This window comes from Sinocyclocheilus grahami, unplaced genomic scaffold (genome assembly GCF_001515645.1).
Source record: "Sinocyclocheilus grahami isolate Dianchi unplaced genomic scaffold, SAMN03320097.WGS_v1.1 scaffold8.1, whole genome shotgun sequence".
NCBI lineage: Eukaryota > Metazoa > Chordata > Actinopteri > Cypriniformes > Cyprinidae > Sinocyclocheilus > Sinocyclocheilus grahami.
Window position 1 is genome coordinate 49,080 of NW_015505187.1, and position 19,867 is coordinate 68,946.

The 19,867-nt window shown below is 35.0% G+C and overlaps 2 protein-coding genes across 3 annotated transcripts in view; one reads left to right on the plus strand and one right to left on the minus strand.

Moving 5' to 3' along the window:
• Positions 1-8,134, minus strand: part of LOC107590886 (DENN domain-containing protein 5B-like) — a 43,049-nt gene extending 34,915 nt beyond the window's left edge. The window contains exon 1 of the mRNA XM_016279833.1: positions 7,754-8,134. Within this exon, the coding sequence (XP_016135319.1) occupies positions 7,754-7,862 (109 nt within the window). The 5' untranslated portion in view covers positions 7,863-8,134. The remainder of the gene's footprint in view (positions 1-7,753) is intronic.
• A 1,832-nt stretch (positions 8,135-9,966) lies between these two features.
• LOC107589947 (plakophilin-2-like) lies at positions 9,967-19,682 on the plus strand. Of its 2 annotated transcripts, XM_016278533.1 has the most exons (13): positions 9,968-10,233; positions 10,922-10,995; positions 11,423-12,039; positions 13,333-13,477; positions 14,678-14,885; positions 15,060-15,237; positions 16,119-16,236; positions 16,574-16,738; positions 17,653-17,835; positions 17,931-18,084; positions 18,181-18,373; positions 18,493-18,580; positions 19,502-19,682. In XM_016278533.1, the coding sequence occupies exons 1-13, from the start codon at positions 10,047-10,049 to the stop codon at positions 19,568-19,570; spliced, it is 2,379 nt and encodes a 792-aa protein (XP_016134019.1). In that variant the 5' UTR covers positions 9,968-10,046; the 3' UTR covers positions 19,571-19,682. The 2 variants fall into 2 exon arrangements, with proteins under 2 accessions (XP_016134028.1, XP_016134019.1); XM_016278542.1 differs by lacking the exon at positions 18,493-18,580 and having other exon boundaries at positions 9,967-10,233.
• The last annotated feature ends 185 nt before the right edge of the window (positions 19,683-19,867 follow it).

Here is a 19,867-nt window from a genome sequence, read left to right on the forward strand (position 1 = left end):
AGCAATCTAAAAAGTACTGGGCAGAGTAAAAGCATGACTCTGAACTACTTTACCTGTGTTTCAAAATAATGCAGGGCTAATGTTGTAGATTAACATTAGAAACTGAAAAAGTAGGAATATGAAGATTATGAAGCATTGGGTCACACTTTATTTTAAGGTCCAATTCTCAATATTAACAAACCATTAACTACGACTTTTGCCTCAAACTCCTAATTTGCTGCTTATTAATAGTTAGTAAACTAGTTGTTAAATTTAGGTATTGGATTAGGGATGTAGAATATGGTCATGCAGATTCAGAATATGTGCTTTATAAGTACTAAATATTTATAAGTACAGCCAATATGTTAATAATAGGCATGCTAATAAGCAACTAGTTAATAGTGAGAATTGGTCCCTATACTAAAGTGTTACCAAGCATTGAGATTAAAATACCCTAGGGTGGACAAAGAATGAAAATAGGAACGGAAGAGGAAAGGTTCAGCAACATAGCACTAGCATTTGACCTGTTTTTCCCCAATTTAGGCTTATTCAAGGAAAAAGGCAATGGGAAGCTAGGGAGGTGCTGCGACATTAGCATAGCCATTGTCCCCATGTCCACGCTGGTGCTCACAGACAGATGGTCTAGGAACCAGTGCTCTTTATAGCGGTCCACTACTGCCTTGTGTCTCTGCCTGCAATCACAATACGAGCTGGCCAGCGTCATTAAGAAACAATGAATGGAGACACGTCATGTGGCCACAATGTAACAATGTACCACTTGACGCCCAGGTTTTGCCAGTCTCGTCTAGGCTGAAGTATTAGAAGCTTTTATTTGAAATAAAATATTAAATGATGCACTGATATAGAAGTCTGATAGTTTGTGTAACTAAATGAACTAAAATCAGTTTCAAAACATTGTAATTTATATGTATGAAAATTTGATTAATTGTGACATTTCCTAAAGATTTACTGTTTTATTTTTAATTGAATTGAATTTATATCCAATATCCATCTATACTGCAATATAAAACACTGGGTCGTTTTCATTTTGTAATGATACAAGACTTCAAACATACCCGCTAAAGCTGGTGAGGTCTCACAAAGCGGGTATGTTTGAAGTCTTGTATCATTACAAAATGAAAACGACCCAGTGTTTTATATTGCAGTATAGATGGATATTGGATATAAATTCAATTCAATTAAAAATAAAACAGTAAATCTTTAGGAAATGTCACAATTAATCAAATTTTCATACATATAAATTACAATGTTTTGAAACTGATTTTAGTTCATTTAGTTACACAAACTATCAGACTTCTATATCAGTGCATCATTTAATATTTTATTTCAAATTTACACCAAAATCTTATAAAACTATTTGAAATGCATGCAAAACTGCAGAAAATTAACTGCAAGGGATTTCAGAAGTACAAGTAGTTTGGTATTGTGTTCCGCTCTGAATCCATGTATTTAGTTTTTGTATGACTCACATCACTGCCTAGACAACAAACCACTAATGGCAGACACACTGCTGGCTGGGTAAAATGTACCTCTCAGCATCTTGTTTGTCGAAGTACTTGTTACAAGGGACTTGTTCAGGGACCACTAAAAAAGTTAAATGGTGACGATACAGTTTAAAAAAGCACCACTCCAAATCAAGGGGACCAGACAACGGCGATTCACTGTTAATGACTGTTCATGGTGTCGAATCCTCAGTAAATGAAGGTAATTCAAGAGACAAATTCCCTCTTTAGGTAGAGGTGTGAACAATGGAGACAGGCTAGTACATCAAAGATGGAAATATCTTCCTCTGCCAAAGCAGGAAAACCCATTTTATTGATGCATGGCACATCAAGTGAGACACAAGATGAGATAAAGGCCTGTAGGTGCGGCACATTTTGTAGGGAACTGAAATCATGATAAAAGTGCAAATCACCAGAGCATAAAGATGTATGCATGTGCACAACTATGATTCAAATTTTGTGTTTCATGTTTTCATTTCCTTTGGTTATTATTGTTCACAATCACAATGCAACAAACACAGAGGGAAAGCAATTTCTTTGACATGTAGCAATCCTCTTCTCAGACAGTCAAACACAAGGCCTATTTATAGTCTTTATTTTTATTCCACTCAGAGGACATACATGACACCCTTAGGCCTAGAATATGTGCCTAGAAAGTGTTTGACAAGCCCTCCAAGAAACTAAAAACATCCAGAGAACAAGAACTGACTAATGAGAATGAGTGTGGAAAATGAAAAGAAACGAAAGATAAACAGAGAAAAAAAGACATGAAAGACGGCCAGTAGTGCAGCTTGTTTACCCCAAATCACTTGTGGAAGTAATTTTGAGGAAGTTTACAATAAGCCAGTTGCATTGTGAGATATGAAGTTAAATTGTGAAATAAAGTCATAAAGAAATAAAGTCACACTGTAACATGCAAAGATGCACTGTGAAACAAAATCACTTTGAGAAATAAAGTTGCAATTACAAGAAATAAAGTCACCATGCACAATTAGGAGAAACAAAGTTGCACTGTGAGATATGTCACAATTACTAGAAATAAAGCCGCTGTGTGATATAAAGCCACATTGTGAGATACAGTCACAACTACAAGAAATACTGCAGTTACAAGAGATAAAGTTGCATTGCGAGATAAAATTGCAATTACAAATTATAAAGTTGCAATTAAAAGAAATATTCACCCAGCACAATTAGGAGAAACAAAGTTCCATTGCAACATAAGGTCACAATTACAAGAAATAAAGTCACCCTGTGAGACAGTCACATTGTGAGACAAAGACACAACTACAAGAAAAAAAGTCACCTTGCCTGACAAAGTCACATTGTGAAACAAAGTCACAAGTCCAAAAAACAAAGCCTCCTTTTTAGACGAATTTGCAATTTCTCTTGAATATAAAGGTGCAACTAAAAGAAACAAAGCTGCCTTACGAGATAAAAAGTGGCAATTACGAGATAGAAAGCCATACTGCGGAAAAAAAATAACTTTGCTAGATAAAAAGTTGCAAAATAGAAGTTCCATTTGCGAGATATAAAAGTCGCATTGTGAGATATAAAGTCGCAACTATGAGAAACAAAACTACTTGCACTGCAAGATAAAGATGCAATAACATTCTTTTAAAATTGTGAGGTGGAAACAGTCTACTACAATTTGGCTTCACAGAGGATGACACATTGGCTCGAAAAATGGCAACTGTAGTAATCAGAGCAGAGCGCAACCACATAATTAACAAGCCTCTGCCATCAAGGAAAGGAGGCACGGCAACTCCAAATGACACCAATCGAGGGGCCACAGTGCATTTGTGTAATGAAAGATCACTTCAATTAACCCTGACACAGTCAAAACAGCCTCTTAAATAAAAACAAGAAACAGAATGCACACAAACAGTCCAGTGAAAGGGCGACCAGCAGAGATGATTATGCGGAAAAGCCCAGGGAAGGGGGAGATCGGTCGTATGAGTGCAGGGCTCCTCTGGGATTGGACGGCAGCACATTCAGTCATGCAGAAACACGCTGAGGTCTCCAGCAGGAAGTGTGTGTTTTGAACAATGGAAGCGAGGAAACAGGGCCAAAAATATATCAGGAAAACAATCTCTCGCTCTTTCCATCTTCAAGTGGTTTGAATTACAAATGAGCGTTCTCATCTTCTCACAGGAGGTGCAACCAAAGCTAACCTTTAGAAACTAGGCCACCAGAGAACACAGGTGCTATGGGGTGGGGTGAGGGGGCTTTTCAAAACACTTGATATTGATCAAACAAGAACAGTAGGATAATCTTCAACAAAGGTCATGTTGTACATAGATCTCACATGAAGCATCTCACAATGCTACACACAGTGTGAGTTCACATGGCTTATCTGAGCAACCCGGGACGCTGATAGAATCCAAGCACTGATGGCACTGGACACACACAGTGGTAAATTAATCAAGCTCAAACTGTTTAATCGTGATGAACTTTATCTGGGGAACCAGACCAATCTCACTGCGAAAAATCGGATCCGCTGAAAGAGAAAAGGCTTTTTCTCTGTACAAACATTACAAACCAGATTTTTAGATATTCTTGAGTGGTGCTGCTATGATGTTAAGATGCTGTCGACAAGGCTATGTGGTTGCTTAATGCTCCAAAGTCTCTAGATGGGTCTCAATTCAGTGCTAAAACGATCACAAATAATTAAGGGAAATAAGATTAAATAAAATAAAATATAGGCCTAAATATTAGATGAAAAACTTAAATGAAAATTGTTTTGTTTACAAAGTTGATGTAAAATTAGTCAAACTAAAACTGAAATAAGCAAAGCTATGTAGAAATATAGAAAATGAATAAAAATTAAATCACCCCAAAAATGAATATATAAATAAAAATATTTTTAAATAAATTCTACACTAGTATTTAAATAATACTAAAATATCACAAATGTCTCAGTTTCCCCTTTTTTGATATTTGTCAACATCTGATATTTAACTGTGCATATACCTTCCTTCTGTTTTTACGTTTATAATAATGATGCCATCATCTAATATTCAAAGCATTAAATCTATAAAAACACTATTAAGACTTAAATTTATCCTTTTAAGAAAATCTCAAAAAAGTATGTTTTTCATAATGCATGTACATTATAATAATGCTTTGATGCCTTAATTCAATTGTTGCATTTAAAACACTTGATTTTAGATTTAAGTGTATTTATTTACTTACAGAAAATAGTACAGAATTTGAATGTTGGCCATTAATCATTTATCAACTGATTGTATCAAGTAGTATTGTATCAGCCACAATTTCAATATAGGCCTAATTAAAACCAGAATCCTATCAACACATAGTTTTTACAAACCGGTATAAACCTAAAAGGATTTCAGATTTCGCAGCTGTGGATAAGAGTTTAACTTGCATTTCCCAAACTTCTCTAAAAATCTGTGTTGAAAGCAAAAATAGAAGCTCTAAGCAGGTTTATCATTATGATGTGATCCCACACGGCCCGCTCTGCACTCTCTCGGTTTAAAGCAACACTAATCCACGGGAGCATCACGCACATGCAGCTTAGCTCTTTACACAGTTCATCAGCAGTCTGTTAAACTGCCAGGCCTTAAAAAGGTAGAGCAATCAACACATCTGTTAAAACAAGGCCAGACAAAGATTGGAGAAAAACAGGGTAAGAGCACGCAGACTGGCTACTGGGATTACAAGTAGCAGTTGCTTTTGGAAGACATGTTTTCTCTGACAATTACACTTGCACTCTTGGCAAAAGCTGTTGTGCTTACAAATCAGGTTACAAGAAATGTGCATATCGCATATAAGACAACTAGTGCAAACACAAGACTCCATGTGCCAAAAACTCACCACACAAGGTACATGATCTGCTTGGCTTGTATCTGATATTAAGTCATTTGAGAGTCATCTGTTGATACCAATCACAGTATGAGTGACTGAAATCAAAATGATCAGTAGTGACCGTCACGTGCGCTGCCCAGCACTGATTGATTGCTCAATGCAAGTCACTTTGACCCACAGTACTTTGTGATATCTTTTAAAACCTTTAAGTTCAATAACCTTTAAGATGCATGTTTAAGATAAGACCAATATGATAACATCAATCAAACCAACCACCATCATCTCTCAAAAACACAAGTTTAAATAGTATGTGTGTGTGTGAATAAATAAACAATTATAATAATTTATATAAGAAAAAAAAACAATCGCTTCTTTCTTCCCATTTTTTGACATCTTGAGTCCTCAAAACGGTCTGATTTAGCTTTCTCTCCTCAGTGACCACTATTATTAGATGTTCCCCCAGGATGCCAACAATACAATTAAGCCCATTTATAGAGATATCATCAGATACCAGGCAAGGATTTGACACCACTATGAGACAACCAAAAATATTCAGACAGTCAATATGAGGATGATGATGATCGTATTTATTGATGCTTTGAGGCAACTTTAAACACTGAATTGATCCAATCCCTCGTCTAACAGATACAGCGGGTTTCAGAGAACATTGGGTGATAGGGAACATAATTGATTTCATGTTCTTTTCTTAATTTAGGTAATTAGGGATTAAATTGATTTATCTATGATCAAACAATATCATCTACATCTATCTATCCATCCATCTCTCGATCTCTACGTACATCTATATCTAATTAAATAATCTGATTTAGCTTTCTCTCCTCAGTGACCACTATTATTAGATGTTCCCCCAGGATGCCAACAATACAATTAAGCCCATTTATAGAGATATCATCAGATACCAGGCAAGGATTTGACACCACTATGAGACAACCAAAAATATTCAGACAGTCAATATGAGGATGATGATGATCGTATTTATTGATGCTTTGAGGCAACTTTAAACACTGAATTGATCCAATCCCTCGTCTAACAGATACAGCGGGTTTCAGAGAACGTTGGGTGATAGGGAACATAATTGATTTCATGTTCTTTTCTTAATTTAGGTAATTAGGGATTAAATTGATTTATCTATGATCAAACAATATCATCTACATCTATCTATCCATCCATCTCTCGATCTCTACGTACATCTATATCTAATTAAATAATAATAATAATGTGTTTAATTTCATAATAATATGTTTAATTTATATAGCGTCTTTCCCAAGCTCAAGGACACTGTACAATAGCAGTAACACAATAGACAGTCGATTCACATAATCATAAACAGTAATTTCACAATCAATTAATCAAATTAACTGGACAGTGGACAGATATTGCAGTTGCATATCATGGTACAATTATGCACTGGAAACAGAGATACATAACATAGTATAAGTAATAACAGAAAAAGTATAGTGTCAATAAGTAACAAACAAAGAATAGTAAATGCAACAAAAAAATACACAGAACGAAAATACTCTTATAGCTGGTAGTAGAAAATAGAATTATAGCTGGTAGTATAGGATGAGGAGAGAGTCTAAAGAACATGTTATGTAACATAATAATAAATATTAGGATACTATATGTGCTATGGGTTTAATTAAGGTTACACAGGCTCTGTTTACATTTTTGTCATAATAGTAAGTGATTGTGCTCATATTTTCTGTCTGAACCATCATGTCAGCACTGTCACAAATTGTAAAGGTAATATTTGAGATATTTTTCCTCATCACAAAGAAACTATTTCCTAGTATACAGTAAACCAGCAATATCAGAAAAACAAAATGGCTACTGCATTTAATAAATGTGTGATATGCAAAGAATATGCTTATTTTCTCAACTGCAATATGACCTGCCTGACTTAAAATGCTGAAACTGAATATGAAACTATCTTGTGGTCTCAATACATTGGATTTAATGTTATAATTGTCAGCTTTGTGAGAAACGTTTGCCACGTTATTTTTGTATCTTTTGATCAATTGAGCGGTATGCAAGGAAAAACACACATTTTGTCAGAAAACTGAACACAAAGATTGAACACAAACATAGGTGAAAACCTGAACACTTTAAACATTAATCCAATACAATTCACTGATATCTGTATTTTGTAGCAAATTCTATGCCAGGTCTCAAAAATCACTGCAATTCTCTAATTTCTCAGGGTCCCTTGTCAAATCAGAGTCTGCTATTCCCAACCAAGCATATTAATACATTAAATGTATTTGAATGTCCTAATATCAGAAGGATAACGATTCAAGCAGCCTGGCTTCTAAATCAGTGCACGTTAGCTCGTGTTTATTATACCTGCTGTAGTGCGTCTACAACCACGCTACAATGTATAATACACAATAACTCAATCTTACCTGCCAAAGCATCGGGCTCCAGACCCGTTTCGTTGTCTATTCCGCATATAACGAAGTAATGTGTGAAGCGGCAGGGCGCTGACCCAGAGCCGCTCATAGTCGCGCTCATCTCGGCTCGAGCTGATCCGCTTTGTCCGCGTCTGTTATACAGACCCAACCAACTCCATACCCAGCGTCCTCAGGCAAATGAAATCAAAGCGCCGTTTTAATGAAAGCTAATGGCTTAACTTTTGTACGGTGAGCTTCGGAAAGCAGTCTATGTAGGTATAATTTGGTTTGGAGAGCGTCCGCTGCTGCGGCTGTGTGAGTTGTAGCTGCTTCAAGAGCGCACTGACGCGCCGCTTCAGCTGATCACACTCAGCCAATCGAGAGCTCGCAAATGTTTCGCCTCAAGTATTTGTTTGGGAAGGAGCGTGCAGTGCTGTAAGCCGTGTCTTTTAAATGTTATGATTCACCAGCAAAAATAAATCAATAAGCAAAGATTTTTCATACGAATTTATAAATAAGTACAAATATGATCAGATCGTCAATGAAAAATAGACAATAGGCGATTAGCTGCTTTGTTTCCAGTCTATTTCTGATTTGTTTCACAATAATTACAATAAATATGTAAAAGTGTTTGTTCTCGATCGTGAGGAAAGCAAACGAAGCTTTCCAAATGCCACATTTTCAAATACAGCAGAACCTATTTTATGAGACTTTTTTTTTCTTTCCTTTTTTTTAATATATATTGAAGTCAAATGTTTTTAGCCTATATTTAAAAACGTGTTTGAAATGTGCCAGGCAGAATATAGCTGTTACAAAATATTGCGCGTTTTTTTTTTACCATTTATTCATATCAGACATTAATTTTCTACTACTGCTACTACTAGCTGTTATTGATTATTTGATTATGATTTTTTTTGCATTTATATCACGCTTTGAATATCCTTGCTCATTTGACTTAAATCTGCTATGTATCATAAAAAATATTTTTACGATATAAAAGCATATTGCAATATCGCCCTCTGTTGGTTAAATGTATTGCTAGTGCCTTTGTATTTGTGTGTTAAATGATCCAATGGTAATCATCTATTGGGCATCACTCAATGTTTTCCAGTAGGCTAAAACGAATTAAAATGATAGTAAATTAAAAAAATCAAACACGATATAAACTCCATCACTGACACAATAAATAAAAAATTACATAAAATACACAGACAATAAATTCATGTATATGGACTCAATAATCTTCTTCACCCTTTTTTTACTTCAAGGTCCCCCTCAATATCCAAACAATATTCAAATGAGCGTTTTGTTTTTAAGACTTTTTTTATTTACAGAAATTTAGAGTGTTATAGATTAAAATAATTATCATTACAAGGAATTATTTCAGAATTCCAAAAGTTTGAAGTGATGAATGTTCTTCAGGGAGCCGTCTCTTTTAAATCAGTGTATGTAGGCTGCATAACTTTTCCAGTCATTCGTGATTTACTGGCCAAGGATTAAAGGATTTGTTTATTCACAATGCATATTTAATGCTGTTTTAATAGGTTATTAGGTTCTACTAATAATATCAGTTTACCTAATATTTCTAATCTATCTATCTATCTAAATTTTCAAATTTACAATTGCTTTAAACTGTCAGGTTAGGCTTCTTAAGCCAACCTCAAAGTTTGTTCAAACTCTTTAGTTAAGCTCGAGTTCTAGAGGAAGTTAATTAAAATAAGAAATGTGGTTGTTTTCGCTTGTTTTGTCTTATTTTAAATCAATCTTTTTAAATCATTTTTGAGGCCTCCTAGTGGCCCCCCGGGCCCCTGGTTGAGAACCGCTAATCTATAACAATATTCAGTACAGCAGCACTCTTGGTTGTGTGATAGCTATGAGAATATAAAAGAGTGGACTGTATAAATAAAACTGTGGTAACAATAAATGTTGTATGTTGGCAGAATGGTTACCGTGGTAGTATTTCACCTGTACAAACTTTCGATTATGACGTCGCTGTTGTGGGAGGGGCTTCATGGTCATGGGGGGGGGGGTCTTTTTTATTTTAAAGTTTATTGTTACTGCGCTAAAATGAATAATGCTGAGTCCACACTTCAATGCAAAGTGCCAACTATTCCCCAGCTTTAGTCCAGTCCACAGTGAAAGTGTTTGTCCACCTTCACGCGCGCAGCCGGTGAATATGCAGAAACACGATCTGTGTGAAGTGACTCATGTGTACACCACACCCTGAACACAGAACAAGCACAGCGCTGCTACTACACGCCCAACAGAGACTCAAACACCTGACGCTTCATCCGCACCAGTCCCGATGGCGGAGGAGGCAGACTTCATGCGCTCTGTGTTGCCCGTGCAGGGCGCTCTTCGCTCGGAAGACTCTTCTTTAGCTTTACCGCAGGATGACAAACTCGCTCTCGCGGACACACACCGGCTGAACCGACTGCAGCAACAAGTGCAGCTCACTCTCTCACGGAAAAGAAAGAAACCAAACCCGCCAGGTATGTGGAATGAAACTGCATGAAATAAAAGCAAATATATCAAAAGAAGCAGTGTTTTGGTTTGGAATAGAATATAGGTGTATACATTTTTACATCTCTGGAAAAAATACGGAATGTCAGTCAAATGTTTATGGTCAGCTTGCAATGGTCATTTGTTCTTAACTCTATCCATTGGCTATTTTATATTTTATTTGTGTGTAAAATGCAAAATCATATTAATTTATACCTTAATTTTTTTTTAAATCTTTACAAAAATGACTGGTTCTACCATGGTATCAGTGTGAAATCAAAGTGACTTTGATGTAAGTTATACCACCACGGTACTGATTGATTATACGTGATTGTAGCTATGACTTATATTCTTGTACCGAATATTTACATAGTACTTCATGGAATAGTCTACTATGCCACTACTATGGAATAGTCCATATACAGCTATAACAAAATATTTAGCGTCTGCTAAATGCATAAATTATAAATAAATTATTATAATGTAATAACTATGTATTCAATCTAATAAATGTAATAACAATATTGCAAATAAACAAATTTGGTACCTTTTTGTTAGTTGAGAAAGGTGAACCCTACCTTAGTTTGTCAGAGCTCACTCATTCAGACGTATTTAGTAGGATTTGTAAGCGATCATGAAGAATATATTTTCCAATTGTGTGTGTTTTGGGCATTGCAGAGTCATCTCTCTCAGACAGTCTGTCCAGCTGTCATATTTCAAGTAGTTCATCGTTAGGAAGTGTGCACCTGAAGGTAAGGACAATTTTCCAGTGGGATAAAAGTTGTTTTTAAAGGGATAGTTCACCCAAAAATGAAAATTCTGTTGCCATACAATGAAAGTGAATGGTAGAGCTTTCCAGTTCCAAAAACTGACCAAAAACACCTTAAAAGTAGAATAAAAGTAGTTTGTACAATTTGTGCACTATAATCTATGAATGGTAACTAGAGCTTTCCGGTTCCAAAAAATGACAAAAGCACCTTAAAAGTAGCATAAATGTAGTTGCACTATAATCTACAGCTTCTGACGCCGTTTGATGGGTTCGTGTCAGAAATGGACTAAAGTATTCGTTTATTTCTATGCTTTTTTGGGTGAACTAATCCTTAGTATCACTAACTTAATAACTTAATAATATCACTAACTTGATTCACTTGAGATAATGACATGAACTATACTTTGCAGCGGACGTTCTCCATCAATCATGAAGCCACAAGGTTGTCACGGATGGTTGATCGATCTCAATGGTCAAGTACCGAGCCACCTCGATTTCACAGAGGCTATGGAAGCTTTCGTTTCACCTCTAAAAGGCCGGCTTTATGCTGGGGGTCCAATTCTTTCACTCTCCCCTCGGCCCCTACAGTCAACCGTTTTCATATGAACAAACAAACTTTACGTTACGCCCACTCCGAGGTTCTGCGAAACCCGAGGTTCGCAGGCCTGTCGGCTGTCACACAGCCCTCCAGTAAGCCTCTGTATGAGAACAATGACATTGATGATACAGATGACGTTTTTTTACCCAACACCCCACACAATGCTCCTGCAGAGAGAAACAGGATGGAGTTAGAGAAGCACACCCTTCAGAGGACCCTCTGCAAGCCGAGAGAGGGGGGTTTTGGTGCTCAAGAACAATCAGAGAACGTGTCCTGGCAGAGACGCATACGGAAGCCGAGCCTGGAGTTTGTTGCAGGAAGACGACCCTCCCAGCCTGGCTCACTGATCAGCATGGAGGAGCAGTCAGGGAGTTTGAGGAGGATAGAAAAGCTGGAGGTCAAACATCATGCAATGACAGCGTCGGCAAAGTAAGTCAGTAGTTTCCTTTTTACCTGTTTAATCACAGTTAAATACCCATATTGTTTGACAGTGCTATTTGAGCATTTTTTTGTTATTTTAATATTGCAGAGACATTGCTTTTTTACATTGCTGAATGTAGTTTGATGTTTGTAATTAGCACTACATAATGTTAATACATATGTTATATATGTAAATTCATGTATTTTTTATTATTATTATTGAATACAATTATGTATACAAAATTATGTATTTTGAGTCTATTTTCGTCATATTTTAAGCATTAATTATTAATACACATTTTATATATATATATATATATATATATATATATCAATGTAAATAAAGTTATTGTATTATATTTTATAATATTACATTTAAATAAAGCTTTATGTTAAATTTAATAATACATTAAATTAGCATTGTAATATACATAAAACTGGCATACTGGTTTTATATATATATATATATATATATATACACACACACACACACACACACACACAACAATAAATATAGTGCATTATTAAATTAATTATATATAATAAATACAAATTACATGCAAGTATTATACAAGTATTAGTTTATTAGTAATTATCTTGCAACAAAAACATTAGCTTGTACATTGCCCTAAAATTTACAAAAACTTTTCACAATTTGGTTCAGAGAACAAAATTATTATTATTATTATTAAATTATATTATATAATACTGAATTTAAATTAAACCTACATTAAATTAGTGTTGAATTTGTATATTATACATTACAAAGATTGGTCTGCACGCTAACTTTTTTTTACATCTAAGTTAGAGCAGGAGATAAAAGCAGGCATTTTGGCTATCTGCCTTCATCAGTGTAACGATTCTTTGTTTCTCAATGATTATATAGAAAATGACAAACATCAGGGGATCATAATCAATCCACAGAGTCCAGTTCAGCATCTAAATTAATGAGAACAATAACATAAGGCAAAAAAATGCAGTTTATAAACATTGTACCCACAATTTAAGAAAAAAAACAATATATAGATCATGTCACGGTGAATGCATTGATTATATTATACATGAAAAATGTGGCGATATATAATGTATGTATATATAATTAATTTACTTATAATTAATTAACAAATCATATATAAATACATATAACTTGCCATTTTTAATATACAAGTATTAGATTATTAGTAAATACCTTGAAACAAAGACATGTACAAAAATGCACAACAGTTTGGGCACTACATGGTCTAAACTATTTTAGATGGAATTAACTCTGCTATATTTCTGTTGTATGTCTGTGTTTTAAAGGAAGGGCAGACAAGCTGAACTAGGTCCAGAGATGACACTAAGAGAGGCTGTAAATCTGCTTGCACAAGATAACATGGAAGCACAAATCACCGCAGCTAACTTTATACAGAACCAGTGCTTTAACAGTCCAGATGCCAAGAAAAAGGTAAGTGACACTTTACTCTAAAATGACATATGCTAGTATGATCCACCCAAAAATGAAAATATATCTCGCACAGTCCTCAAAGTCTAGCCTCAATGGGTGCGTTGATAACAAACACCTCAGGCAAAATGAAACGATGAGTCATAGTACTACATGGTGAGGTGGCACTTTAATTAAGTGGAAAACGGGTGTGGATGAAAGTGAGAGGAAAGGATTTAGTGTGGTTTACATGTTTACAGTGCAGTCAGACAGTACGTGATTAGGACGACAACATTTGGCAACAGTGTTACATTGACTTTAGGGTTACGTTTCTGCTGTTCATTTTAAATTCACAAACTTGACTTTGAAAACATTACAAAAAACATTCAAAGCACAATTCATATTAAAAAGGAGGTGGTTTAAAATACGAGCTTGGCAAGCCTTGAACTATCAACACTGAATACTTGAGCAAAGGCATTTAAACATAAGAAGCTCCAAGGGGATTTCCTGCATTCACTTTGAATCCAAGAATAGCCCATATTAAAACTTGGTTTGATTGAATAATATAATAATATATCTGAATAAATATATTTTTAATAATTTGTGTTTTTATAGATGATCTTTAAGTGAGTTATATTTATATGACAGCAAATGGATCTAAATATATAATCAAAATAGGGGAATTTAATATCCGATATCATCCAATTACAAAATATTAAAATCTCTCAGATTTGTCAATAAACAATGTTATATATATTGTGCATTCCTAAAAAATAACAATTTTTTTGGCTAGTGTTACAGTTTATGATACCTGACATACTAAACAAAAACTTTTATTTTGGATGCAATTAATTGTGATTAATCGTTTGACAGCACTAATTAAAATGTATTAAAACAGAAAACAGTTATTGTAATAATGATTCGTAAAATTACAGTTTTTACTGTATTATTGATCAAACAAATGCAGCTTTCGTGAGCATAAAAGACTTCATTCAAAAACATAAAAAAATCCTAGTGACCACAAACATTTAAACACTATTATATGAAAGTAAAGGTAAAGTAGCAAAAACAGGCTGTTTAATTCTAAAGGTCAGAGAGATGCTGGAAAATGGTCATAAAAACATTTCGTGCAAGAACCTTGACTAACAGAAGTAGGATACAAAATTGCAGAATCTGACCTATTTAAATGGAAGTTTCTTATTTTAGCGTGTTCCATCTGCTCAGGTACTTTATCTTCAAGGCATCCCAAAGCTGCTGAAGCTCGTGCAGAGTGAAAGCGAGGAGCTCCAACGGGCTACTGTCAGCGCACTCCGAAATATTGTTTTCGAAAACAATGAGAACAAAATGGAAGTCAAAGACTGTGAGGGGCTTCCAGTGATCCTGAAACTGCTCAAGAAGAACCGAGACATTGAGACCCGACGACAGCTCACTGGTAAAGGATCCATTAGAGTATTTAAGCTTTTCGCCATATATATTTCATTACGCAATCAAACTTAGCTCCACTTTAGATGATCCAGCTAAAACTCACGCCATAAGAAAACATCCAGATCTTGAACGTGTGACCTCTAGCCTCCCACTAATCTTGCAGATGTTATTCTCTCTCCAGGGCTGCTGTGGAATCTGTCTTCTCATGACCTCTTGAAAGAGCTGCTCGCTAGAGATGCGGCCAAACCTCTCACAGATAGTGTGCTGGTGCCCTGCTCAGGCATTTCTGAAGGGGAAGACCCCAAGTTGGAGCTCCTTGCTGACCCTGACATTTTCTACAACGCTACTGGCTGCCTGAGGTATTACCAGCTTAAAGAGAAAATACAACAGCTTTTAAATGAAGAATATTTATTTTGACAAGCCAGGCCATTCTTAGTGCTACAACTGCCAAAGTTATACATATACATTATATCTAATAATACATACACTACTGTGTATACAAACATTTGGGGACAGCAATATTTTGTATTTTGAAAGAAATTCATACTTGTATTCAGCAAGGCAGCATTAAACCGTTATAATATTACAAAAGATTTCTAAAAGATCACCAATCAGAATGATTTCTGAAGGGTCACGTGACACTGAAGACTAGAGTAATAGCTGCTGAAAAATCAGCTGGGTCATCATAGGAATATATTACATTATAAAATACAGTATATAGTTATTTTCAATTATAATCATATTTACTAGTGCTGTCAAGTGATTAATCATGATTAATCGCATCCAAAATAAAAGCTTTTGTTTACATAATATATGTGTGTGTACTGTGTATATTTATATTGTATATGTAAACACACACACATACAATACATATTTTGAAAATATTTACATGTATATATTTATATTCATATCATTTATATTATATATAAATATATTTAATATACAAACATAACACATTTTTCTGAAATATATACATGTATGTGTGTGTATTTATATATAAATAATAAATATACACAGTACACACACATATATTATGTAAGCAAAAACTTTTATTTTGGATGCGATTAATCGCGATTAATCGTTTGACAGAACAAATATTTACTGTTTTTTTTTTTTGTAAACCTTTCTGGGTATAACTGAACAGATATTTTTATATTGACTTATTTATTTAGAACATTGCACTTTCCATTGCATTTCTACATAAAAGGTGTTATTAAATACTCTTTTTTTTTTTTTTTAGAAACTTGAGTTCAGCTGGTCCAGATGGACGTAAAGCCATGCGAGACTGTGAGGGTCTCATTGAGTGCATCATCTATTATATCCGTGGTAGCATTGCAGACTACAAACCTGATGATAAGGTAAATAGCTACTCACATTAAATCCCCATATTTATTAACAGCAACAGTAAGTCTTTCATTTGTGTCTATACAGTATAATAATTAAAGGAGTCAGAAATTTTCCTTGATCTTTGAAGATAAAAGACCTTGATGTTCCTGTACTATGAAAAGGTTTAGATTTCATAACACAAAATGTCCTCCCCAGTGGGGGTTCAGCCTCTCAGCCTATTTGAGGTAGTAAGGAGAAAGCCAGATATTATGTTTTGTGTAATGTTATATTGTCTAATATGATCCGGAGTGATTATTCCAACTGGTGAACAATTTATAATAATTTTAATTATTAATTCTTTCTTTCCAGGCCACAGAAAACTGTGTGTGCATCCTGCACAATCTTTCTTATCGATTTGATTGGGAGTTGCCTCGTGTGGATTCCCCAGTGGTACATCAGCCCAAACAAAATCACAATGCAGAAACTAGCAACCCTGGCTGTTTCATCCTCAACAGTCCCAAAAACTCTGAGGAGGTTAGTTTTGGAGAAGTTTAGCAATGCATCACCAATAGATTTGGAGAAATTCAACATTACTTGTTCACCAATGGATCCTCTGGAATGAATAGATGCCATCAGAATGAGAGTCCAAACAGTTCATTAGAAAAACATTACAATAGTCCACAAGTAATTCACAAGGGTCTTGTGAAGTGAAAATCTGCTTGTTTGTAAGAATCAAATCCATCATTACGGCATTTTAAATTTAAACCAATGTTTTGAGTCCATAATCCATAATAACACTTCCTCCAGTGAAAGAGTCCATCTCTTGTTGTTCTCTCACATCACAATACGTACATCTACAACTGTTTTAGCTTGTAAATGTGCTTGATCTGCACATATTTCTCTCCTGATTAAGACGAGATGACTATAAAATATTATGAATAGAGGACTTTTAGCTGGAAGCAACGGTAAAAACGTCTTAATGATGGATTTGTTTGTCACAAACATGCAGCTTTTTGCTTCACATGTCATTTATCAATGGACTGGAGTCGGGTGAATTACTTGTGGATTATTGTGTTGTTGTTTTTATCAGTTGTTTGCACTGTTGTTTTACTCTGACGGCACCCATTCACTGCAGAGGCTCCATTGATGAGCAAGTGATGTAATGCTGAATTTCTCCAAATCTGTACCAATGACGAAACAAACTCATCTTGGATGACTTGACAGTGAATGAATTTTAAGCAATTTTTTCATTTTTGGGTAAACTATTCCTTTAAAATCTTTTGAAATATATTAATGTCTTCTAACTAGAATGACTGATGTAATGAAAATGTATGACTTGACTTTTTTCTGTTGAGTATTCGAACTGACCAAAATCTCTAATGCAAATGTAGTGGCGTCAAACACAAATTGACCTCATATGTGGCATCATATGTTGTGACTCACCTCAGGCTCAGGAAGCGGATGAAGACTATCCCTTACTTGAGGAGAACGGCAGCCCTCAGGGTGTAGAGTGGCTCTGGAGCGCCATCACCATCCGCATGTATCTCTCTCTCATTGCTGTCAGCACAAACCAGCACACAAAGGAGGCATCCATTGGAGCGCTGCAGAACCTCACAGCTTGCTCTGGAAAGGTATGATCTAGAAATGAATCTCAATAAAATAACTATAAGCAGCACTGACTTCAAATCACATTCAGGCTTATATTAATGTCTTTTATCTCCATTAGACATCCCAAGCCATCGCACACTTCATTGTGCAAAAAGAGGGAGGCCTATCTCAGGTGAAGAAGATGCTACAAGAAGGAGAGAAGGAAGAGATCAGAATATCTGTGTCACTGCTAAAAAACATCTCTCATTACCGAGAACTGCATGCAGATATTGGTGAGATGCCATTATGTAACAATATGCACAATAACAGCACATGGCTGTGTCAGGCAGAAGGGTGAATAAACAAATGGTTTATGAACATCTCTACAGTTAAACAGGTGTTACCGGAGCTGGTTGCCATCCTGCCAAACTCTGACCGAAGCGTTGAGCAGCCTGTACAGGTCACAGTGACGATCTGTCACATTCTCATCAATCTGAGCCATGCATCTGTATCGAACACCTGTGCCATCATAAACCAAGGAGCGTTACCCAAGATCATCAGCATCAGCACTAAAGACAACGGGTACGGTTTCATTTACAGGAAAGCCAGACTTTCAGTTATGGGATGTATAATAAAACTCACAATAAAAGTCATTTATGTGATTTATTTAATTCATAGTTTTAATTCTCAACTAAATCTAGGTTTGGACCCACACGCGCGGGCCAGGCGGCTTGTATTTTACTTCATACCCTATGGAGGCATTCAGAGCTGCATAGCGGTTTCAAAAAGGTGAAATGTTTGCATCCTACAGTTATAAAGGGTTAAAGGGTTATTACTTACAATTAATAACAAATAAATAATCAAGCAGTGCATTCTAACCAATAGTCAAAGAAGAAGATCAATTTAGGGCAGCTACTCAACATATTAACAGTGTTTACAATGAAAAAATGAATGCAGTTAACTGTTGGAAGGCATAAAACTAATAGAACAAAATGTAGTAGTTAGTGTACATGTACATCGATTGTGGCACTAATGCAGTGAAGCAAATTTGTGTCATTTCACATCATTTCCTGATCTCATTATTCTGCCTCACCTTGTCCTCGTCTATTTATGCCTCACGCCCTCTCTCTCCCATCAATAAAAAAGGCAAAAATGCCAACACTTATGTGAGAAATGGTCAGAAAGATACAAAGATTTACTAATATTAGAAAACATTTAAACACAATAACATTTTTAATTTATATTTTAAAAATGTATATGTACATATGTGTGTGTGTAATATTGTATTCTATTTATTACATTTTTTTTACTCAAGTTCTAACCAATAAAATATTTTAGAGATTGGTGTAATATATATATATATATATATCCATTATTTAAAAAAAAAAAAAACTATTATCAACACCTATATGGTGTTTTATCATTGTATTAATTTGCATGACTAACTCATATATCTCAGTTCTCAAGACCATTGGAACCCTGGTTCTTCATAGAGATGAGGGAATGTATTAAATTAAGAAATATCTTGCTTTTAATTTTTAGTTGTTTCAGCTTATTTTAAATCATTTCAAGTCATCCTTTGGCTTCCTTGGAAGTTTGTGGCCTCCTGGTTGAGAACTACTGATCTAGAGAACTAATTCACATGTTTCAGATCTGGCTTTCACTGCATGTATATTTACACTTGTCATCTGTTTCTTTAATCTACGGCAGGCTGGTTACAGGAAAACCGACTTCATAAACAACAGGACAGTGAAGGTTGTGAATTCAGTTCGTGATTAATGGGATCCAGAAATCTACTGCATTGAACAAGGCTTTTCACCTGCTTTTTTAGGAAATATAAAAAAATGGTGCTAATAACATGGCTTTGGTGTGTGTTTGTATATGTGCTTTGTCTTAATTTAATACTTAATAGTTTTCAATGTGTTTTAATTAAATGATAATAGTAATGTCTGTCAATTTTTATTTATTTTTTACTGACCTTTTTAAGATTTGTACTGCCTTTGGTCTGTTTACATAGCGATATTAAAAGCATTTTCATCAACAAAGCTATTTATTTGTGTATTTGTTTTTATTTTG

Coding starts and splice junctions, on each gene's coding strand:
- LOC107589947 (XM_016278533.1), top strand. CDS start 10,047: ATGGCGGAGGAGGCAGACTTCATGCGCTCTGTGTTGCCCGTGCAGGGC. Junction 12,040..13,332: donor GCAATGACAGCGTCGGCAAA/GTAAGTCAGTAG, acceptor TGTGTTTTAAAG/GAAGGGCAGACAAGCTGAAC. Junction 18,581..19,501: donor TGCATAGCGGTTTCAAAAAG/GTGAAATGTTTG, acceptor AATCTACGGCAG/GCTGGTTACAGGAAAACCGA.